The sequence below is a fragment of the Saimiri boliviensis genome, chromosome 5 (genome assembly GCF_048565385.1).
Source record: "Saimiri boliviensis isolate mSaiBol1 chromosome 5, mSaiBol1.pri, whole genome shotgun sequence".
NCBI classification, from domain to species: Eukaryota; Metazoa; Chordata; class Mammalia; order Primates; family Cebidae; genus Saimiri; species Saimiri boliviensis.
Genome location: NC_133453.1, coordinates 41,751,161 through 41,776,764, shown reverse-complemented (window position 1 = coordinate 41,776,764; position 25,604 = coordinate 41,751,161). Strand labels below are relative to the sequence as shown.

Below are 25,604 nucleotides of genomic sequence, written 5' to 3'. Positions count from 1 at the left end.
CTCTCTCTATAGACAGAGATATACAGAAGATGGTAGATCAGATGATGCTGGGAAGAAAAGCTTGTAGTGGAAAGAAGTTGATATGAGAAAGAGGTATGTTATGTTTAGGATGGCAGTGGAGAAGATGAATCCATAAATGGCAGCTGCTGAATTCCCAGTTCCAGGTTCAGAGAAACCTAACTGCACTCAAAATCTTATACCTGGATTTTCAATTTCTTTTAATACATCTACAATTATTAAGATGAATTTGTCTTGTAAAAGAAAAAAATTAACGACTCTTAGAAACTGTATATTTCTTTGGTGTACTTTGCCTGGCTACTTTTTAAATTTTACAGTTTCTTAGAGTTTTTAAAAATCTCAAGGTAAAACAAAGCCATAGCTAATGTCTAATCTACTGACTGTAATGAACTTCTTCAACTTTCTGATGATCACCGAAGGAAATCTGTTCAGCACACTTTGGAAGATAGTGAACAGTGAACCCAAGATGAAAATGTCTGTCTCCTAGAGTAAGAAGAATTGATAACAAATAACTTTCAAATCAAATTTAAAATTTTAGACATGTTGAAAAACTAACATAAGAAATCAAGGATGCTCTTCAGGTTGAATAAATATATACAGAACAACAAAATATCAACATGAAAAATGCTAGTGTGGCCTCACTGACAGGGAACTCCCAACATTTTCCCAAGTGAGGATCTACTTCTACCTAATTACTACAATATTTCATTACAGATGCAAGTGCTCTTTTGCATCTCTTCTCAGGACTAGAGTGGAGATTCACAACTCTGGAGCCACATTCACACAGCAGGCTTTGAATAGGAGCTTGGAATGAATCCAAGGTGAAAGAAAAATTCTAGTAACCTGGTAGAGAATTTGCAAACATTCTCAACAGATTATTTGTTTTCCTGGAAGATGTCCTTCAGGAAGCAAGTTTACAAATCAAGATAGATACAGTCTGTGCAGCTGGAGTAGAAAATCAGGGTCAGATTCCCAGGGCTGAGAGGTAAATCTGAAGTCCCCTTAAATATTAGCCATGAGAGGCACATTCTAAAGCCACCTCAAAAATGCCAAAGCAGCTATGAAAAGTAAAATTTCAGTCACATCAGTTCTTTGACATCACACCAAAGATTTGTGGGTTTCAGTGCACTAGGTGTCCTGTAAATAAGGAAACTCTCAGAACTAGATCTACTTAGTGAATGGTTAAAAACGAAGATCTCACAAACAGCTCTGCATCACAGCAAAAGCTAATAGTAAGTATTCAGGGAATGCTGGCTGTTGCACGTTAGCAGTTCCTTCTAGCACACAGATAAAAGCCAGACTCTGAAGGTAGACAGATGTGAATTCAAGTTCCCACTCTGAGGGAGTTACTTTAACTTCTTTAAGCTTCAATTTCTCATCTGTGAAAGTATTAATAGATAAAAATCAACCACCCCTTTGGTTGTTCACAATAACTGAAGAAGATAAGACATGTGAAAATCTCACATTTTGAAAGCCTGGCTCTCAAAAAAGCTAGTTACTGCCAGAGAAATAGGAAAAGGAGGAGGCAGGGAGGAGGAAGAAGGGAGAAGGAGGAGGAGGAAGGAAGATGAAGGAGAAGCAGCAGCAGTGTCACCGTTGTTATTATTACAGAATTTTTTTTATACAGAAAAACTCAGAATCAGCCTCAGGGATGCTAATGATTTTTTATCTTTCATTGTTAGGCAATCACTGGTACAAGCTTTCACTCTTGGCAGTGTAGGTCACATAAGTCTTTGTTCTGGGGGGTTGCCCTGTGCATGGTAGGATATTTGGCAGCATCCCTGGCCTCCATCCACTAGATGCCAGTAGCACTCCCAAATTATAATAACCAAAAATGACTCCAGATATTGCCAAAATATCCCGTGGAAGCAAAATCACCCCGCGTTGAGAATCACTGGTCACTACCAAGGACAGGAAGTTTGTGGCTTATACTGAAAATCGCCTGAGTGAGAAGAACCCAGACAAGTCAAGGGACAATGCTGGTGCCTCACTGTCACTAACTGGGTCTCACATTTCTTATTCAATGTACAGCATGGAATTTTAAAACAAGTACTTGTCAGGAAACCACACAGTGGCAAGCTTAGAATTCCTGAACTTACAAAATAATCCATGGAAACAGTGCGGTGGAAATACAATAAAGCACAAATGACACAGACAGAACAATTTGGTGAGTGCTCCCTAATCACCCTCGCTCAGTGACCTAGACATAGCATGAACAATGTCCTTTCTTCTCTCCTGCATGAGGAGGGAAGTGTGGTCAGAGGACAGACGGGATGCCAAAATTGCCTGTGTTTTCATTCCGCTGGTGACCCTGGCTTGAGGCAAGGCTTGACGTCTCTGCTCTAGTTTTTCCAATTGTAAAATGGAGTTGGTAGTGATGAACCTAACCTAACCAGTATTTTATTCTAAGCTGGGAGTATCCATTCAGCATAAGGCCTTGGGTTATAATAACCACTGGGAGAAAAATCACTACAACCACAGGAAATACTTTTGTCTCCAACCTTTTGGGGTGAAAAATGGAATTTGTTTCCTCTTTTTCATAAAATGCTTCGGTTTGGTTTGCCTTACGAGGTCTCCCCTCTGTTGATCTCCTATGTGCTATCTACACATGGACTAGAAACATTATGTAGAGTAGTACATCTCAACTTTTTTTTCAGTACCGATCCCCTCAGAAGGTTTTCAGGGCATTTTTGTGTTAATCGTGGCCCCTCTTTATGAAAGTTTAATACCAGAGAGATATTATCTCTTTATGTGCCATATCCCTTTGGAGGGCCACAAACCACTGTGAATCTAAGATATTTACCCTCCCCTAGGAACCAATTCTCACCCCTCTGGGGCAATGCTGGTCCCACTATGGACTCATGATGTGACAGGATCTAGCTTACGAAGTGTGTTCAGATCCTGAAGAGCTAGCTTCCAAAAGCAGGGGCTCAAATGGGGGTTTCTGAAGAGATTGAGAATGCTAAAGAGAACCCTGGATAGATCAGATAATTCAATATGACATCAAAGCTACACATCGCCTGAAGAAATCCAAATTCCCAAGGAAGAACCATCTCATTCTTCCAGGGCTGGCAAGTCTCTTCCAGGGCTGACGACATCCCTCAGTGGCTCAGGTCCAGCTTGGTCTCAGTTATAACCTGTTTTCATCTCTGAAGAGAAATTCTATCAAACATACACTTAAGCCTGCAAAAAACTGTGTAGGGATTACAAAAATAAATGGCATGTAATAGCTACCATTAAAGAAACTGGAGCCAAGGGGCAAAGGCACTTGGAGCTTTGATTGGCCGTCAGGTGACCTGATAGGCGGGAAGCCTCAAGAAACCAAAAGACAGCTATATATGCACACACACTTGGAGAAGGGGAGACAGGGTCCAGGGCAGCAGGACAGTGAGTGTGTGCCCTGCAGGAAGGACACTGGTTCTAGCTACATAAAACTCTGAGCGTGGATCACATCTGACTTTCTAGATTTTACATGGTATCTTCTAAGTTTTAAATGAGGTCTTGGGGGTCCTATAGGAGGGCAGAAAGTGGGAGGAGGGGGAGGATCAGAAAAAATAACTAATGGGCAACCAGGCTTAATGCCTGAGTGATGAAATAATCTGTGCAACAGACCTCATGATACAAGTTTATCTGTGTACAAACCCGTATGTGTACTCCTGAACTTAAAATAAAAGTTACAAGACAAGGGCTTCAAATTTCTAAACCCTCTGTAGGCTTAACAGAAACACATCTGAAGACAATAAAAAACTGTCCATTTGTCAACTCCATTTTCACACAAAAAGCAAGAAAAAGTGCCTCTCTTCTGTAAGAAAAGAGGCTGTGACTCTAAGGGACTTCTCAATATCACAGAAAGCACCAAATGGAGAAGGAATGATATAAAGCTTCCTCTTTTTATTCCAGTACATCTGTGGGACCCTAATACAACAGATTAATCTGCTGGGTAATTATGCACAGAAAGCACTGCCTCATATCTTCACCATTTTTATGAAAAATTTGGGAACAGTGTACCCTAATTACCTAAAGAAATTTAAATGGCACACTTCCATGACCACAAGTAGAGAGGACTTCCGTGTTTTTTAGTATGTTGCATATATCAGAAGCTCTTAAAAATCACTGATTTCACCCATTCTTAACCATTTAATAATGGACATTTCCTACCTAATTAGACAATAATGTAACATCACCAAACTATTATTATTCTACATATAAATTTTTAAGACTTTTAAAACAGGTAAGTAATTGTATCTTGCTAAAAATTAAGTTGATATTAAAGGTCCAAGTGAATTCCAACCCCGAGTTCCTGACTTTTGGACAACTACAGACCTTTTTGTTAATAGCTTGGTATGTTTTTTAAATAGTCACAGAGGCTGTCTCAACTGTATTCTCTATGTCTCAGGAGTTCTGCGGTCTAACATCAGTTATTTTTCTTCACTTTTCATACTATGACTGTAATAAACAATTAATCCACAGCTTTCCATTTTGCTGACAAATACAAATTCAACATTGCAAAGCAGTGTCACTCAGATGTAGATATAATGTTTTAAAAAATGTGATGTGCTCATGAGTTTCACAGTAGTTATGAGCTCAAGGTCAACGGCTGAGGCAAATTCACTTCAGAGAAAATTGTCTTATTTGTACACTCTAAGATCTGAGCAATGGGAACAACCTTTTATAAAGTAAGCGCACTTTCTCTTAGTGTTATCAGAAGTTATGTTAATAGCCACAAGGTGCTTAAAACTGAAAAGGAAAATTACAGATTCTTTCTTAACCGTTAAATATTGCCAGCATACTCTAGTTCTGACATACTAATAGAAAAGATAATAAAACTCATAAATCCACTGGCTGTCTGCTTCTAAGATTTACTGTATCCAAACTGGCCAACTATAAGACAAAATATTATGTTGAATATCCTTTTAGCTACCTCAACAGAGGACCCACTAAGATGATAATTTATGGACAAAAAAAAGACAGGTATGGTATAAGAGCTGTCATCCACATGAAGGGAGGCCCTCAATTATAACAAATAATGTATTTTAGTACTTTTACCTCAAATTTTAGTACTTTTATCTCAAATTTATTTAAGTTTCCAACTTCATCATCATTTTATGATTAAAATTAGCTGTTATTAATATGTAGAATAAATGACTTTTTCATTGCGGTTTTATTTTTTCTTCATTTTTCTGAACTAAGATGGACCCTGAATAAAAATTCCATGCAAAGCCAATGATTCCCTGAAGCAAGTCCTTGGCCTTGTGTTGGTTCAAGACAGAAGTCTAATCCAGTTCACATCAAAATGAGAAAAAAAGGTGGTGGTGGTGCAGGGGGAACGATAGATTTTCAAATGGCCCAACTGTACCATTGATATGACCTTTTGTCTGAGGCTCTCCATTTCATTAATCTGTTTAATATCAAAGAGTATGTTATGAAATAATATTCATTATAACTAGGAGCTTCCCTAAAACTTTTCAAATAAATTTATTTTCTAAATTTAAAGGTTAGAAAGCCTATATTGGGCCCCTCTTTAGTTTTAACTTCAATTAAATCTCCAAGTCTGAAAGCCACTGCTCTGCGTGACTCAATAAGCAGATTTAATTAACTATAGGGAGGTGCCCTGATGCTTGGATGAGGTCAGAAAAGGACCAAGAAGGGAAGGGGGAGGGTGGGTCCTGAAGGGTGAGGATGAGCTATGTACCCTCATTACCCGCACCCTCAACTCTGGGATCACTGTGGATATTGCAAGAAACCGCCTCTACAAATTCATGAGTCTAATTGTCTAACTATTAAATTTGGGCAGTTCACTCTGTGACTTTGACCCTGGAAACTGACCAATGACAGCACAAAAGCATAGCACAAAAGCACTGGTAGAGATGATGCTATTCAGATGAAAAGTGATGTAAGAACTTGTTCACTTCTGGCTTCTCTCCCAAGCAAGGGGAAAGGAGACAGAAACCTCAGGGTGGGGTGTTTCACAGCATCCCTCACCACTCCTCTCTGTCAAGAAACTGTGCTTCACTCTCCCTTTATCTTCTCCTCTTCCATTCTGCACCCACATGTGCACATGCACTCATGCCTCAACTTTCTTCTTCTTACTCCAGGAGATTCAGAGATTGGCCAAAGGGTCCTCTTCTGTGACAGCTGGAATTGAGAGTATTGGGCAGTAGGCCCATCTTATAACCTGCCCAAACAATTTGTGGGCCAAACTGCAGGGAGTCTAACATTGGAAATCTCAATTAATATTTCTTCTTGAAAGCAATTAATTTTAGATTACAGAAAGAGTCAGTAGTTAAACTCAATTACTTTGGGAAAGCAATATTATTTCTGTCAATGAGAGCAAAAACTAAGCCAACAAAACACACAATCCAAAGGAAGGCAGATTTCTAAATGAGATGTAACCAAAGACAGCAAAGCTCATCTTAAAATTCTAAGAATCTGTCACAATCTGTCTCTCAAGGTTCAGCTGAGTTCAGTGGTATTCCCTAGGTCATGTGGCTATTTCTTCTCAGTCTAATGAAACACTCTTTGAGGAATTTTGGATGCAAAACTACTTCACAGGTTTTTTTTTTTTTATGGAAAATGAACTGATGGAAACCATGTTTTCCAATTGAGAGATTTCAATTGTTCGTGAATGCTCTGGCTTTACAATCCCACAAGTAAAATGCTCTCAGGAAAGCAGCTGTCTTTGGCATTCAAACTTTCTCAGTCATTTTTCTTTTGTATGTACATACACATACACACACACACGAGCACACACACACGCGCGTGCACACACACATGTGTGCACATACACACTCACACACACAGTACCACTGTGACAACAGTGTCTTCTGGAATTGGCGACCTGGCATGAGACATCCTCTGACAGAAGTTAGTGTGGTGTGTGCCACTTGGACCCTCAGCAGCTACTGCTGGCACAGAGAGCCCTGCTCAGGCGGGGTGTGGGAGTCAGGGATACTGACCTGCACCGGCTCAGGTGGAAGCTGGACCACATGTTGCATGCGTTCACTGTGGTGGTGCCTCGACTCCTCCTCATAGATCACGTCCCTCTCATGCTGGGGAAGGTTCAGGAAGCGACGGATGGTACAGAGGTTTTCCCAGAGGGTGCGGTTTTCTGGGCTTGGGTTCTCCTTCCAGCGGAGCAGTTCACACAGCCAGCCCTGGAGAGAGAGGAGGTCGCTTGCATTAACCTGGAGAGTGCAGAGGACCTGAGGGGGCCTTGACTGTGGTCCAGTGCCGTCCCAGTAGATCATCATTTTCTGTCAAAATTGTTCCTGCCAACCAGGGGAGATACTGAAACAGTATGACTCTAAAAACCAACCCCTGACCATATAGGTGGTTATACCAATGCCCAAGAATCTTTCCTCTCGTTAAATATCGTATTGCTCTGCCTACAGAATAGATTCTCAATTGAAGTTTCTCCATAAAAGATAAGCAAAATTACAGTTACCCAATTCTCAAAAAAAGTAATTTGTGTCTGTCAGCTACAATTTTTAAAAATTACCCAACTGGGCAGCACTTCATGTTAAGAAAAGAGTGAAGATAAACAAATATGCATTACAGGGCAGCAAATTCTAAAAAATAAAAATTGTTTAGGTGTAAACAACACTGAATTCTCTAGGGAGGAAATATTCTTACAGTTATCAGTAACTCCACAAAATAGAAGCAATAATATTGGCTAGAATGAAAAGAAATGTATATGTGCTTAATCTCTGAATGCCTTGGGCTCTAGGCCCTCTTAACCATCACCTTCTCGCCACAGCCACACCTGCAGGAAGGTAGGCAGTTGGTCGAGTCACACCTGCAAATGTCTGCTTCCAAACTCTGGCATCCGGATGTTCTCTCTCTTGCAACTGCACGAGAAAGAAAATGTAATGCAAATAATGATGGATTATATGAAAATAATACAGAGGATGCTGTCAACATCGCTCACTGACTCATGTCAAAATATTTTACCCAGTAGCTTTCTAACCCATCATTTCCAAGCTATGTCGCTAATTTTAAAAACAAGAACTGTCCCACATCACGCCTTTTGCAAAAGAGTAAAAAATTTTTCTTAAAAGGTGCATAAACAGAAATGACTTTGTGAAAAATAATTCCCAAACCTCAACAAATTCTGTATCATCATTTGTAAGCCAATGAAAGTTCCTGACACGCATTATAAAAACCCCATATAATATCATAAGCCGTTGTTTGTCTAACTCTCCACTGTGTCTTCTGCCTTTACCCCAAAAAAAAAAAAAGGCAAGATTTGATTATCTCCGCTGCATCAGCCAAGACAGCAACACCAGCTGTTCTCATTGTGCAGCCTCTTCCTCGCGGCCTCCATGTTAATAACCTGATCATTCCATTTTCTCCTTCAACTGCCGGCTGCAGCACTGTGAAGAGACAAAAACCCAGGCCCATCTGCAGCAGCTGTAGGCACTGAACTGTGAAGCCACCGGGGATTTATAAACTAATCTGTAACACAACACTGCCTTGTTTTTACAAGTGAGAGGCCACATTTGCGCAGACCTGATCTTTTCTTGCAATAAACTGGAAGCTTGGGAGAGTTAGAAGGTTAGGAAGAATGAAAACAAGGTATCTTATCATTTGCTTGGAAATGTTTTTCCAATTATTTTCATAGATTTTTTTTTTCAACTCAACTGAAAGGCAGGTAATGATCGATTTTCAAGGTGCAATGTATATGAAAAATGAAGACAAATTTTTTTTATCCCTACCAGAAAATAAACTATATTTTTACAAAATCTCATAGTCCCCAAGTGTTTCCTCAAGGGTTTCTTTGCATAAAGCAAAAGAATTCTTGAAATGGAAAATAAACCATCTGTGGAAAAATAAGCTCCTACCTCTCTATCTTTTCACAAATCTGAATAAGTCTCCAACTGAATTCTTTCAAATGTTTCAAACAGGTATGTTTAACATCTCCCAGGGGAGGCAAGAGCATGGAGACCAATCATTTAATGGAAAATAGAAACAAAAACCTGCATCTGTTAAAAGATGAAGATCTGAGATACCCAGACCTTAAGGAAGACAGCACCTGCTGTTCCCCTTAAGGACTGAACTGCATTGTGGGAAGCTGCAGCTAGAAAGGAGACAGGTGACAGCTGAGTGGTATCTCCACTTATGACACTGGGAATGTCTCGCACAACATTCATTGCCGCATTTGATTTATATGCGCTGTTATAATCTGCACTCATTACAATCACTTAGAACAACACTACAGGACTCGTTATGGACTGTGTGCTGTCTGCCATCAGTCTTTAAGAAGTGTAGTGCTCAATTTGCCCACTGACAAGCAAGGTCTTGACCTTGAAGGTATTAGGGAGCAGATTAGACACAAGTGTGATCATGTGTGCAGACATAAGCAAACCAAATTAATTTCTGGCACAGGGAGGTAGCCAACAAGACTCTGTTCTTAGGGCACCAGAGGACTTCCTCAAATCCCTGATGGAGCTGAGCTAATAGCATGTTTAAGGGAACCCAGTTCTAGAGATGAAGCACATTCATGGTATTTAGAGGGTTATTAATCTAGTTTCCCCACAAAGTGTTTGCTTGGCTGATCAGATTAAGGGATGGAGCCTTCAACAGTGCACCCCCACCACAGCAGGCCCCAAGAAATCTGTGATACTTCACAGCCTTGGACATATTGCACCATGTGTACCCAGCTGCCTCAATAATTAGCTTATGAATGTATCAGCTGGTTCTGTGATTTTTATAAATAATAACTAACCTACAGAGCAGAAAGACTGTCAAGAGCCTTATAGTAGCACAAAATTGGAAGGTGATCCTAACTTTACCTTGCTCTTCTGCTAAGGGCTGTTATTCCCTACGATGGGCATTCCTGTGATGCCATTTATAGGTATTTATTTTGTATCTGAACTGGCAACGTATTTTTGTGTCAGTTTTCTTCATGGCAGCCATGACTTGCCTTCCCCGTGCTCTGGTTTGCTTGCTCATTCCATATATTTGTATGCCTATCTTCAGGAAATCTATTCTTCCACCTCACTTCCCATCACACGCACCATCATTTTATTCATATCATCTTTTCACCAGCACATTTGGGATGCTTATCTCTGTTTTCTCAATAGGGTCTCTTATTAGCTTGTTTGCTGGCTAATGAATGTGTGAGAAAGTGCCACACGGTTGCATGAACACACACGTATGTAACTGTGAGTGAACCCATCACAGAAGAGATAAAGGGTCCCCACATTGGGATTTTTTTCATTTATATAATTTTTGCATGCCATCCAAGAAAGTTTTGCAATATCAGGCAAAAAAAAAAAAGTGTAAATGTCAAATAAAACAGTGACAGATGACAGTATTCTCTATTGAATAGCACTGTTTCTGTCGTGCATGTTCAATGGGAACTCATGAATTATTAATAAACAAATCTCCTTTTTCTGTTAAAAATCTCAAGTAGGTTTTTTTGTTGTTTTCTCTGTGTTATGTGGAGCATTCCATGAGATTATTTTCATTTCAGAAATGCTGATACAGAAGTTCATCTGGTTTCCAGCCTTGGCCAGCTCTGTGAGTGGGCACTATGAACTGTGGAGTATATACTTCCCTGGGATTTCTCTCTTAGACTGGTTTTAAGTTTTGAGCAAAGGTTGGCTGGATAGTCATATAGTCCATCTAGCTTTCACAGTCTGCTAAAACCAAGACTAAGTGAATTACAAGTGTTTGAGCATAGCTAGGAAGTATAGAGAGTATCAAACCTGGATCTCTGAGATCTAACTGCTAAGTTCCTGGTCTGTCATTATATAACTGGGTGACTTTTGGGCAAATAATTATCCTGTTCAAGCTCCTGGATGCTTAGCTGTAAAAGGATGGGTGTGTTAACAAAAGATGGTCTATAAGTTCCTTTTTGGTTCTACATTCCCTGTTCTGTTACCTTGTTATCTGTCAGAAATAGCAGATAGTGATAAACCATCAGGGTTAAAGGTACAAAGAAAAAATAACCTTGACAAAGTGGTCAAGGTCAGCAAAACTAGTGACGATATACTGACACCATAAATGTGCTGATATAATGTACTGCAAAGGATACAACATTGTATCTGAGGTAGCCTTGCCCAAAATGCATAACCTCAGTTGAAACATGAGAAACTATTGAACAAACCCAAACTGAGAGGTGTTCCAACAAAATAACCAAAAATGGCAAGGTCATAAAAGAAAAGGAAAGACTCAAGAACTGTCACAGAAATGCAGAAGATTAAGGAGAAATAATAACAACTAAATGCAATGTAGTTACTGGATAGGATCCTGGCACAGAACATAGACATTAGTAGAAAAACTGGTGAAATTAGAATAAGACTTTTGTTTAGTTAACAGTATTGAAACAATGTCAGTTTCCTTTTTTTTTTTTTTTTTTTGATAATTGCACCATCATCAATAATTCCACTATGGCGATAAAAGGTGTCAACATTAGGGGAAGATAGGCGAGGGATATACAATATATACAATACAGTGCAATGATCCCTTCCATACTAGTTTAGCAACATTTTTGTCAATCTAAAATTAGTTCAAAATAAAAAGCTTTTATTTAGATATAGGAAATACCTGGAACTTACAGATAAAAATATACGTGGAGTCTAAGTGTAATGATGCCAAGAGGTTCATAATTAAAACTTTTTTACCTTCAAAATCTGAATCCAGAGAAGGAATGTATCAAGATCAAAAACTGCTTCCTTGCAATCAATGGTTAAAAAGTTCCCAAGCATTTGGTGCATAAGCAAATAATATTTATTCACATCTCATTTTAGCCATCTCCTCAGCCTCTTAAACAAATATATTTCCCTCAGTATAAAAAAACAACTCTGACTGCCCTTCCAACTATGCAGGTGAGATGACACTCTTACCAGACAAGATATAGTTTGTTTACAATCCACGTGTTCCTGGAAAGTTGCATATCAATCTACATTTACAAAGCAAATCACATTGTAAATATATTAGACATTCTTACTATTTGAAGAAATGTGCCATTAATTCTTTCTGGGAGATGAACAATAACTACATAGTTTATCTTTTATTAAGTTGAGAGATTCATTAATGAGTTGCATAAAGGAGAGAACCTCTAGTTCACAATTCAAGAGCAACAAGAGGCAACACACTTGTTGTGTGAGGCAATCACAATTCTAGAGGCAACAAGAAAAACCACAATTTGCCCCTATTTTTCTTTCATGACCTCATCTCCCACCAATTCCCCTACTGACCTTGTGCTCCAGCCACTGTGAATTACTCATAGGTACATTCTCACCTTCATGCTTCTGCCATGTTACTCTCTCAGATGAAATGTCTCATACTCAAACTTCTTTCCCCATAAGAAGCTGTACTTTAAGGCTCAACTGATGTAGTTTCATTTGTTGCTCACTCCGGTATGAACCTAAAAGCATTTTGTTTACCTTTTCACACGTGGTAATTACTATTGTTAGGGGTAGGCATGTCTGGATTCCTATTAGAACAGTTAGCTTCTTGATGGGAGTGGAGGGCATGGGTTGGTTTCTTACTCATTTTAGCATTTTCAGAGCAGAGTATGGTTTCTTGCACACAGTAACTTCTCAATAATTAGTCATTAGATTAAACCAAAATTATCAGAGCACAAAGAAATTAGCCTAGAGGAATGTTTTACAGACTCAAATTCAGAAAGTCACTGTAAGAGAGAAGCACTAATTTTAGAAAGCAACTTTGTCAATGTTCTAAGGTTTGTTTCTCCATCTCTAATGCATGAATATGATAGGGAAAATGGCTCATTATATAAATTGCAAACAGTAATAGTAGTCTCTCAGGAAATTGATTATGTTGACAATTTTCTTTTTTTTTTTTTTTTTTTTTTCTTTTTTGAGACGGAGTTTCGCTCTTGTTACCCAGGCTGGAGTGCAATGGCGCGATCTCGGCTCACCGCAACCTCCGCCTCCTGGGTTCAGGCAATTCTCCTGCCTCAGCCTCCTGAGTAGCTGGGATTACAGGCACGCGCCACCACGCCCAGCTAGTTTTTTGCACTTTTAGTAGAGACGGGGTTTCACCATGTTGACCAGGATGGTCTCGATCTTTCGACCTCGTGATCCACCCGCCTCGGCCTCCCAAAGTGCTGGGATGACAGGCTTGAGCCACCGCGCCCGGCCTATGTTGACAATTTTCTATTGAGCACGTATCTCCTGCATGCCATGAAATGGCTAGTACATTACATATATTATTTAATTGTCGTCATTACTTTTTACTTAAAATGTTAATTGAGATTGTCAACAAGAAAGTGAGTAATTCTGACTATGAAGCAGTTCAGGAAAAAGTGTCATCATTGAAAATATGACATACAAGGTGAATCTTGAAAGATAAAGATAGATTTCACCAGGTGGGGAAGAAGACTGAAAGTCTAGAAATAAAGGTAGGGCTCATGTTATAAAGAGTGGCATGCAAAAAACTGATATGATGAAGAATTAACTTGTCTTTCTTTTCCTCTTTTCCCCCCACCTTCTTCCTTTTTAAGAAGAAGTTCTTGGGGGAAAGACTATGATAAAATCAAGAACATGACTTATCCTAGCCTAGATATCTTTTTTCATAGTCAACTTATATTCCTTGGTATTAACTGGGACCCACAATGGCCTGGTACTGGTAAAGAGCACACTTCATAACCTCCTTCCTCTAGGAGTGTTCAGTCTAAAAAGACATGACATATATCATGAAGAATCACAGTACATCAATAATTTAAATAATCTGTTCTCATCATTTTAACTATTTTCTTTTCTCTCTGGGTGTATATATATATGTGTGTGTGCTGCTACTGCTGCTGTTGTTCATATTAGAGTTTTTAAAGTTCTCTTCAACTGAAAATGAATGAGATATGGCAATATCCATTTCACTTATAAAATATTTTAGAAGATTAAAATATTTCAAGTTGAAAATAAATGAGTAGCATATCCTCCAAACCACATACTGAAGGCTGAAATGTTCAAATGACCAGGGAGGCCTTTCACAAAACAATTATATGGCCCCGTGTTTGTGCTTGGGGCCTATCAGATATGAGTTTGAATCTTAGCTGTAAACCTTCTGTGTAAGTGATAAGAAGGGGAGGGGCACGCCACAAAGAGTGGGGTTCCTGTCCATGGTACTGAAATGCCACTGCGGACAAAGTGGCATGCTTTCTCTTCCCCAGGACACTTGGTTTTGACTTCAAATTCTCCCAGCCCCTAAGTTTTTTCCTTAAAAGACATTGGTCTATGTTTAAGACCAACTTCCCAGTTTTTACAATATTTCAGAACAAATACAAACTAGAACTTGCTCAGCACTAAACACAAGTTCATAGCCTGCTCTGATCTCCCACAAGAGAATTAATAACTTTGTCCCTGTTGAATAAAGCTGTATATGCTCCTTGAAGGCAGGATCTCTTCACAGTGATTATTCCCCTTGATGTGCCTAACACAAAGCTAATGAGTTAATTCACCTACTAATTAGTAAGTAGCCCCCACTCCCTTTGCCCCTCTAGGAACTCTAATGAATGAATAACTCAGCAAGTGAACAGTTCTTCAGGAGAATGACTCATAGCTTCTTGCAGCAGAAATGCAAAAGGCCATTTACTCACCCACATCTTCAATACAGAAAATGTCAGCATATGTAACCAAAGGGAAATGTTTTCTGAGTATCTCAAAAGGAAATTCATATTATTAACCACAGACAGTTCGCTTTCTAAATGAAAGCACATAAAGTCCCCAAACAAACTTTTGTAACTGTAAAAGGATTTCTCTTCAGATGGTTGAGGCTCTTCTGAAGTGTGAAATGAGCCAGATAATATTCAGCTCTTGTTTCTTCGTCACCGAATTCTCTTTTCATGAATCCAATAAGTGTCTATTAAAATAAATAACCCCCTAATGACTCAAGATAACCTAATCAAGAAACTGAAATGGATAAGAGGCTAACTAAAAGGCAGGCTTGTCAAGGGCTTCAGTGAATCCCTGACGAGGAGGTCATCTAAACCTGAAAAAAGATCTGTGCTGGCTGTTTGGTTACAGTTCAAGGTTAATTATTTTATACTTTAAATGTGGTAAGTAAAAATGATCTGCTTCTTTTTTACTTTTTAAAACTGTATACTAAATTCTAAACTGTATTTTCATGGGGACCAATTTTTAGCTATCTCTGGGTTATCTGACATTTCTATGGATGTGTCTGTAAAGATTAAGCCTGTAATTGAGAGTAATGAAAATTTTTATTTCAGAACAGCCCTTTAAACCTCTGATAGACTGGGCTCAAGTCAAGAGGGGATTACACAAACTTTTGTTACCCTCTTTAGCATAGATACATGGAATATACATAGCTATTTAATAGTATGTAGATTTGGTATGCCTTTACATGTATAAATATGTACAAACATATATATGTGGGTACATGCACCTGAAAAAGCCAATTCGTGTGAAGAATAAATCTAGAATCTTGCACTTCTTCACTTAAACAGTAGAAAGACAGTAACAGGAAAATAAACTAGGCTAAATTATTGAATAGAAAACAATCACAATGCTTCTAGGGCCTCCCTTCAGGTCCAAATGCCAGGATATCTGTCGCATATCACTGTATATTGCAAACTTCCTCAAGAACTTATCATAATGGGAGGGGGTACGGTGGGGGATAGTGGTTGGGGGAACCAGACAGAGCAGAAAACCAGGAGTAAGACTTTTTTGAAAAACCAGGGTGAGACTAGAATGAGGTGAGCAAGCGACTAGGGCATGAAATGTAAATAGTATGGCCTGACAAGTGTGTGCCTTCTTAAATCTTGCACCCTAGGAAGCTAGCTTGCCTTAACCGAGTCTTGATCCTGTGGGAAAAAAAATCAAATAGTCTCAACAGTAAAGTGGCAGCAACTTTACCAACATTCTCCCACTGTAAAAACCACAGTTTAACTCAATGTCCTCTTCCCCAAAGGGCTGGGGAGAAATTAAAGAGGAGGCTTTAATATGGCAACCTAATTTGCCTTAAAGTCACATGCAAGTTTCCAAAGTTGCCAAGTCATGAACAGGCAAAATAATAAACTCAAAGGTTTCTGCAGAGAATAAAATGAGTTCAAAACAAGTTCAAAACCTTAGTGATGAGTTAAAAGTATTTGACATTTTAAGAACTGCATATGAAGTCTGATTACATATGCAGTTCATTGATTATCATCATTATTATTGATTGTCTAATTAAGGACTCCTATAAAGGCTAATTTTAAGGCATGAAACATTAACATAATTAATTGTGAGGGTGGTAAAAGAACCCAAGTCTTGATTGTGAGGTTGATATTAAAACTGAGATCTTACAGGAATGTCTGAGGAGATTCCTTCACCAGAATCTGATCACTTGAGATTATGCCAAGAGAAAAAGGAGGGAAAGGGAGGCTGAAGGGCTCAACTTGATGCTCACACATTACTCTGTTCATATCCACTTGGCTTGGCATTTGGGAATCTTGAGAAATTTCTTCACTAGGCATAATATTTTTCAAGTAATTTTAGTTTACATATATTAAATTTTTTTAAATTTGAATTTAGAACACCACCCCTAAATTTTAGTATACTTGCTCTGGTTGACAAGACAGAAACTAGACCATGACAGGCTCTCAGAATGATTGGGTTCTGAAGAAACCTACCTGGCAGCTACTCAGGCAAGACTGCACACCTCATTTTAGCCTTCCTTACATGCTGAATATGAATGGCAAAAGCAAAATCAGTAGGAGTGAGACAGACCACCAACTCATTTTATGCAGGGTAGCCTATGGCCTATAGTTTCAGTTATTCTTTATACCAGAGAGATAGGGTAACCACATGTCTACTTCCAGTGCCCTAAGTTATCCCAGACCTAATAAAGCCATCCTTAAAATGGAAACTTAATAATATAAGATCAACATTAAAGTACTTTTTGTGCAAAATGGCAAAACTTTGATCTTAATGCAACATTTTTTAAAGGCCAAGAAGCTAATGAGACAAGATAATATTTTATATTTTGTAAATTTACTATCCTACATAAAAAGGTTATCTTAAAAAATTATAGTTTTAACTTGTCTTGTAATTATGTGTTGCACAGTTATAATCACAATTAGGATATAAACACGCACATATAATCCCATGTAAACATATACACATTGAAAGGAAAGGTTCTAAAATGTTAATAGTAACTACATTTGGGTTGTAAAATCACGGGTGATCCATGTTTTTACTTTCATATTCTTCATCATTTTCTGAATTTTTAAAAATGAGGCTGTTAAATAACTTATGTAATCACAAAATATAAATTATTTCTTTAAAAAATGTATAAATATGTGCCTTAGATATTTTTAAGATGCAAAAACAAAAATTAATTTATCTTTCTTTATTTTTGTTTTATATAAAATAATCTGCCACAGAGACCTACACGTTTTAAGTTATTTAGCCTGTCAAGCAAATTAGACCATCTATCAGGAGAGATTTTAAGAAAAAAAAATGTTCATAAAATCTGAGCTTGTAAACTACAACTAAAACATAAGTACACTCTCACTTAGGAATACAATTTGTTAAGTAGTTGAGAACTTGAAACACATTTTTTTTTTTTGGTAGAAACACAGTGATAAGGCATAAAGGTCAGTACACAAAATCCACTTAATCCTAATGTACATGAAGCATAGAACATACTGAAACCCAATCACCATGTAGGTCATAGTTTCTATGGGGAAAATGATTTTAGAATTGTGTATTAAAAGCCAGAAATCCATCTATTCTAGCTACAATAGGATCACAATTATGCCTCCCATTCTAAAGTGTACAGTAGGAGGAAGAACTCCCTCATCCCTGATTTTAGTGGCAGCTCCTGCGGCTAGTGGGCCTTCATACGTAGCATGGAGGATTGGCAGAGGTCTTTAAACCTTCGTAAAGATGAGAACATCTTACTAATATCATCTCACCAGAGACTCCCTTGGTCCCTGTTCATTCTAAGATCACCCTTTTTCTTTTTTTTTTCTTTTTTTTTTTTTTTTTGAGACGGAGTTTCACTCTTGTTAGCCAGGCTGGAGTGCAATGGCGCAATCTCGGCTCACCGCAACCTCCGTCTCCTGGGCTCAGGCAATTCTCCTGCCTCAGCCTCCTAAGTAGCTGGGATTACAGGCACGCACCACCATGCCCAGCTAGTTTTTTGTATTTTTAGTAGAGACGGGGTTTCACCATGTTGACCAGGATGGTCTTGATCTTTCAACCTCGTGATCCACCCGCCTCGGCCTCCCAAAGTGCTGGGATTACAGGCTTGAGCCACCGCGCCCGGCGATCACCCTTTTTCTTTTATCCCAGCAGCCTCTGGGGCTGACCCTTTCATTATCACCATCTGGGGTTTACAACCAGGCTCTCTTTCCCCTTGTCTGTATGGAACAGAACAGGGTATGTCTGTTTCTCTCCACCTCCCTGATACAAAAAACAAGTCTACAGCCCTTCTGAAGTTTGTTTTTATCTTTTTAATGGAGGAAAGGGGAAATAAGGATTAGAAATGAACCCCTTTCCATTTCTCTCCCTACTCTATTTTAACCCGAACCTAGTAGGAAAAAACAATCACATTATGTAGTGTTGGGTCTTTGGATACACAAATAATAATAATAAATAATAAAGATTCACTTGACTCTTAAAAAAGAAAAGTGAAAGAAAACTTCAGATGATCCTTAGCATTCTATACATTAACCTACTATAGCCTATAAAAAAGAAGACAGCAGGATATGTGAAGGAAAAAAAAAAAAAAAAAACAGTTTCTGGGAAATGGGGTAATTGATGTCAAGGGAGAGAAATGTGGCTGCTGATGCTGTCAAAGTACACGACCATCCCTGGAGATGTGCCCACAAGTTATGATGTTTCTTCATCTCTAGATTTCTACTTCCCAGATCACAGGTGATCATGTAAAATTGGGAAGAAAGGGGAAAAGTGGCCCTAAAGAATCTGCAGAAGGACAGGAAGATTAACAGAAGCTTTTGAGGAACAAAGTGTTCCTGTGGCCACTCAGACTGAATGTCGGGTGTTCGCTCCCTGGTGGCCCTTTGTATGTGAGGGTCAGACTGGAGTTATACAGAAAACACTCCATGTGCCTTTACATATGGCTTCTACTAAGAATCCCTAACTCCTAATTCACAGAGAACTATCACTGTCATTCCATTCCATGATCTGAGTATTCTGCAGACAGAAAAGGAAGGTAATGCTTAGAATTCACACACAGAAAATTACTTTAAATCACTAAATTGGTCCTAAATAGAAAACGAAGGAAAAGTGCAAGGTAAAATGTGCATAAACATGTCTTTCCCTCTGGTCTTACTCTTCTTTGACTTCTTTCCCATGAAGAAAAGGGCAACGGTCTGAGAGAAGATATCTAATTGGAAGTGGATGATGGAGTGGCCTGGCCATCACCAAGAGATGAAAGCTGAGCTGCAGGAAGTGGTCTGGGACCCTACAAATGCATCCTCATGTCACCCATGCACTAGGGAAACATATACACATACTTCCCAGTAATGGATTTTCACAATGAACTAGTTTGCCACCTTTTCAACTCCTTTTCTGAACCCCTTTCCTTGCATTGTGTCTCGATCCTAAACACTTACAACCCTCAAGGACCCTCTTGGCCCACCACGCCTACTCTAAAACTTTCCTCCCCCTTCTTTTTCCTGATTCAGGGCTTCCCTAACATACAGTACAGTGTTAGATATTATTCTTAACAGCTGATTATAGCAATTAACACCAAGGAGTGAGTAAGGCTTAATGGAGGGATCACTTCTATTTTAAAAGAAATTTCAGATGGAAGGAGAAGGTTGCTATGCATATTTGAACTGGGCCTTCAGGGATTCAAGGCAACTCCAGTTCACAAGAGCACCTAATTAATAGTTTCCCTAATTTCACCTTCAGGAGAAGGGAAAGCCCTTGCTGTGCATCTGCCTCTTCAGTCACTGCAAGAACTTAAGATCCCTCCAAAGAAAAATAAAAGAAGGAGGGAAGAAAATGCAAGAGAAAAACCTTTGTTCTTCTCCGTCCTTATAATACAACGGAGTGGGTGTGGCCACTCCCTATTGCAACTTGGAGAGGTTAAGCCTTATGATTAGTCATCTATGACTAAGATATTTACATAAATTCATAAGGTGTATATATATGACTAAGCTATATATATCCATAAGATGTATCTATGCATGTGTGCTATATGTATAGACATATATATAGACATGTACACACACATACATACACCTTATGGATAGGCACCAAATATATGTGCAATGTACCAAATCATGCAATTGATTTCACTTTTATCAAGTGAATACTGATACTTATAAAATGGAGTGAATATCATTTGTTAAATTGCCTTTGAAACTACCAGTTAAATTCATTTTGTTTGGCAGCATCATTTTTATAAAAAAACATAAAGCCTGAATTGCGTATCTAGTCAGCTATTTACAATAAGGTTCCCTACTCATAAATGAAAATGAGATCATTGTTTCAGTGAAAAAAGAACAACCTCAAAGCCTCTTATCCTCACTTAAGCTCAACCTTACTTTCAGCATATTAATTCGCAGAACTATGCTCTCCTCTATATTCTACGAAATCAGGGCTACTGATTTCTTCAGGAGACATAAAAAACTTGGAGAGCTAAGCTTCGGCCAGTTGGCAAAAACAGCTTTCAATCAGCTACCTGAATTATTTTGGGAGGCTGGAGGTATCATTATTTCCAAAAGCCATAGTGCTAGTCAACAGGAAGATTATAAGCATTTTGAATCAAGTTCTCAGACTGTGGTCTTCAGTTTTTCTCAAAAGCTGCTTGTAAAAGAAGGACTGTGTGAAACTTTGATATTTACATCAAGTCACAACTAAGGGGCAGGTTTGCAAAATCAATTGTGCAGTTTTTATACTCACTGCACATTTACCACATATGTCCTTTATTACACAGTGGAAAACCATTAAATGCACAGTAGTTTTGCCAAGTGGCATTATGCATTTAACAGCTTTATTCATTTAACAGCTCCAACTCTCATTATATTTTGCCATGTGGTACATGGGATTTTATGCATTTAACAGTTTAAGAGGCTCTATGGTATTTTCTTTTCATGTACTTCATACTATGGTTGGACATCATGTCTTAGCAAACTGTATTTCACTGATTTCATTGATGAGAGAAAGTCAGAGTAATCTGGAAAAATTACTACACTGAAATTGAAAAGGGAAACAAACATTCCAATCCCTTTCCAAGTTCCTTGATGTTCTACTCCTCTCCTTTTATCGGTATCTGAAAATAACCTACATCAGGTTAAAACTGCAGGTAAAAAAGGCAACCTCGTACTCTATAATTAATCCAAATATAACATTTAACTACAGTTTGAATTTTTTTCAGTTTTAAAAACTTCATTTTTATTGAAAACCTTCTTGCTTAATAGAAATACAATGGTCACTTCCTTTCTTTATAGTACACAACAGATTTGTTAGGGAGATGACCAACCATTTTACTATTTACATATGTAGGGATGAAAACATTTGTCATATAAGGATACAGAGGAAATCAAGCTCAGAATCAACGGACTCTCAAAATCATGTTTCAATTAACTTTTGTTTCCTCCGCCCCACATTAGGTGTTCACCCTAGGTATAAATAAGTAAGCATGTACCTCAACCTAACCTAGGATTTTAGGTTTGGGCAGACGGTCCCTTTAAATCAAGAATTGAAGCAGATAGTAGATCCCATCAACTGTTGCTGCTTTCAGAAATAAAAAACCTAAGCATCTGTCTGCTCTTTTCCCCAGAGCATTACATTCTCCACAAACCCAGCACTCTGAAAAATTTTACTGGATAAGCTTCTATGTTTTTCTGTTAAAAGATTTTAGCACTTACTCTGCACTCCCCCATGTGTGTTTTCTCCTGAAAAAACAACTGTATTCTGTACATAAAAGAAACACCTGACATCAAAAGGTGTCTCTGGGGCTGGGGAAAAGTGGCTATTATAAGAGTCAGCCATTCCCCTGCTGGGAACAGGAGAGGTGATGAGACTTGGCTAAAACTTGGTCTCAGAAAGGTGCTGTCATATATACATTCTAGGTTTTGTTCAAATATATATTTTTATATATTTAATATATTGATATATGTATCATATATATATATATATATATATATATATATATATATATAAAAGGAGAGAAAAAAAGCGTACACTGCAGTGTTTAGAATAAGGAGAGAAATTATTCCAGGCTAATTTTTTTTTTAATCTTTAAAAGAAAAAAGTTGGGGTTTTGGCCTCATCTCTGTTTCAAACTCCAACGGGAATAAAGGCAAACTGGAGAGCAAAAGGCAGAACATGACAAGTTCCTTGGGGATTATTATTGTTATTATTATTATAGGAACAGATGTATTTTTATTGATGGGAGGAGGAGAAGGATCTAATTCCAGCCCTCGATTTTGCTCTTTTAAAAACCACTCACCTGACTTTTATTTGCAGCCACTTTGGCAAACAGGGCTTGAGACACCTTGGCCCTTTTCATCTCCTGTTGGATCTCATCGTAAATGGCAGCTGTGATGTTGACGTTGGCGCCGTCCACCTTAATAGGGAGGTCTGTTGTCGGTGTCGAGGTTTTGGCCTACCAAGAGACCATGAAAATAATAATTTAAAAAGTGCTGCATTCAGCCCAGCCATCTGTGCAGAAATTATCAAAGGATTTCAGTCAGCTGATGCCAAACTGCATTAGCTACAGAGGGACACTTCCTGTCCATTATTCTAATCAGGTTAATTGTGATTGGAAATAATTGCAGTGCATTCCTATAGGACATGCAGAATCCTGTCAACCCTATTCTCTCACAGTAACCCAGATGATGGTTCACAGGTAGGATGACTCTCCTAGACACCAAACTATAAGCAATCATCTAACTACAAAACAAACATGGAGAACACACACGCAGCTACCTTTTTCTTTCTAAAAATGGCAAAACTTGGAAGAAGAGCCAATTCTTCCAGAAAAAATGAGTAAATGGGTAGAGGTCTCTAAATAATAAATTATTACTCAATTTAATGCACTCCGGAGTCTCTCTCATTCTTTATTAAAGCTTTACATATGTCATTTGAGTATGTATGGTTTCCCATCATTATCATCATTATGCTACCCAGACAGTCACCTAATTTCACCTAGGAAATCAGTGGAAATGAAACAAAATTTCATTTCATAAAACTAGGCTTCAGAATGCCTTTGATGTGCCGTTTTCATTTTCTTAAACTCATATTGTGGTTTTATGTATTCTGCCGTGCTCATTTTAATTGAATGATTTCCCATCAGCTTCAGAGACAAATAAAGGACAATATAGAAAGTGTCTGTACTTCTTGGGGTTAGGATAATCCTAAAATGTTTAAGTCTACTTAATCCAAAAGATGGTGATAACATTTACTTGGTGTGAGCCCTAGAATGCTTTGCTGGTGTCTAATAAGAGAGGGCTGAGACATCTTCTTAGAACCACCACAGCAAGACTTTAGGAAAAGACGTCCTTGATCCTTGTGCACTACCAGCTGAAGTGGCCAAACCTGGATTTTTTTTCTTTGTCCCCATTCACCCTAGAATCCCAGACCAACAAGAGTTATCCACAAATCACAAGCTGCCCTGTGCAGATGCCTTGAGCTATTCTCCCTGGATCCAGCAGGATGCAGGTCCAGAGAAAGATATAACAGGCAGTTTGGACCCTGTGATCAATGGTATCTGTAGGCAGAACTTAAGGACCTACATTTCCATAAAGGCTTTGCTTCCTAAGAGTGCTCAGTGACTTCTGCCATTTTCCTTTTACCTCCTTCTCTCATAATATTTTCTAATTACCGCAAAGCAAGAATCAGTATAATGTATGGTGTGCTTTTAAGGACCAGGTACTCCAGAAAGCATCTAACTTTTGCTACCACATTTAATTCGTTTAAGATTCCAATGAAATAGACATTATTATTTTCATTTTACAGAGGAGGAAACTGAAAAAGAAGATCTTCATCTAGGATACCCAGCAGCCCATGAAGGAACCATGATCTGAACACAGTCTTCCAGGCTTGAAAGCATGGGCTCAGGACACTGCACTACATACTGCCTCTAAAACCTCCAATGATGTCAGGTGCTGCTACAAGAATTCTCTTGCTAGGCTGAAACTTTCCCATTAAAATTCAATTCTCTGTAATTTTTTAAAAGAAACTCTTTTTCTACTCAAAATTTGTAGTTAACCAACGGGGCTTTCCCTGTTAACAGAAGCTTTAGCATAACACGTCTGTCTTTCTTAGTTCAGTTTTCTTAATTAGCTTCACTGAAGATCTCATCCTACCTGACAGGTCAAATCTTCTCTAGAACCATGAGGGCTAAGATGAAATCCCTCAAGGAACTACAAAATATGGTTGACAGCCCAGCTTTTGGAATCAGAGAAACTACAGTTCAAATCCTACCTCTTCCACTCAGCCATGTGACGTTACACAAGTTACTGAATCCATCTAAACCTCAGTTCCCTCATCTGTAAAATGGGCACAATACCACAAAACAGTGACAATTGAATTCATGCAAAACGTTCACAATACCTAATACACAGTAAGCGTTTTAACAAATGATCATTCTTATCTTAGTATTGTTTTGTTATTATTAAGTACGCCAAGGAATGCGGCCAACTGAAGAAATAAAAAGAGACTGAAGGTGTAACTTCAAATCTGAAATTTCTTCAATTTGTTTTTCAGCTACTAACAAAGTACAGATGGGGTCTGGAAAATAATCTCCCTATATCAATGTAAAGCTGCCTGTGTACACTAAATTGCTGACTCCAACTAAAAGGCTAAGTCAGTAAGTACTCCTCTAATACTTGTTCTCACAATGAAATCTGTACTGTACTATGATCTTTACTGCTGAGATATGTCTGTAAAGAATTTTAAGTAGGTAATCACAAAATGTTTTAAAAGACTTTAATAAATTCTCCGTTCTCAATCTTTACCCAAGAGAAAAAGATGATTCTAGAAAATGTACAAATGCAATGCCATGATTGCATTCTCAAAAACATGTTGAAATAATTATTTTCAAAAATCTCAAAACTGTAAAATTAAATAAGCAATTTCCCTGCTATACCTATCCCTAAAGGGCACCTTTAACTATGAATTTTCTAGATGGGATTCTGCTCAAAGCAAGCAAAATACTGACCCTAACTGTGTGGCCTTATAAGTCGGTCTGGCACTGAAAGCTATCAGGTCTTTGAAAAGGTGCCTACGATATATAATCTTGTTAGGAAAATAGTACAAAAGAGCTGAAAACAAACACACAGACCTGTGTTATTTTCTAATAAGTAGAAGTGACTTTCTAAGAACAGCTGCCTTGACAAGTGGCCATAAAGTACGGTTGGACTCTTCTATAATGGTTTAATAGGCTTCAAAAGTAGCAAAAATATTGATGAATTTAGCAGAAGTAAATATTAGTGTATATTAACAGCTTGCCCAACTTACTAACTCAATATGTATTCCCCAGATTTTTTAAAAAATAAATAAAAATGCTTGGTTACACTCATCCAAAGTAAGCAGTCAAGAGACTTATTTTTGGTTTAAACAGTAACTAAACCTCATAATTCACTAAAGACTGAAGTGTAAGTGACACAATTTGGCAGTACATGATACAAAGTAATC

At 38.2% G+C, this 25,604-nt stretch overlaps 1 protein-coding gene across 6 annotated transcripts in view; it reads right to left on the bottom strand.

Annotated features, from left to right (window-relative positions):
• Positions 1-25,604, bottom strand: part of SATB2 (SATB homeobox 2) — a 212,027-nt gene that overhangs the window by 30,445 nt on the left and 155,978 nt on the right. For all 6 annotated transcript variants that reach the window (XM_010336467.3, XM_074399305.1, XM_074399304.1 and 3 more), the window contains 2 exons: positions 22,417-22,572; positions 6,975-7,172 (listed from right to left, as the gene is read on the bottom strand). In XM_010336467.3, coding sequence (XP_010334769.1) covers positions 6,975-7,172; positions 22,417-22,572 — 354 coding nt within the window. The remainder of the gene's footprint in view (positions 1-6,974; positions 7,173-22,416; positions 22,573-25,604) is intronic.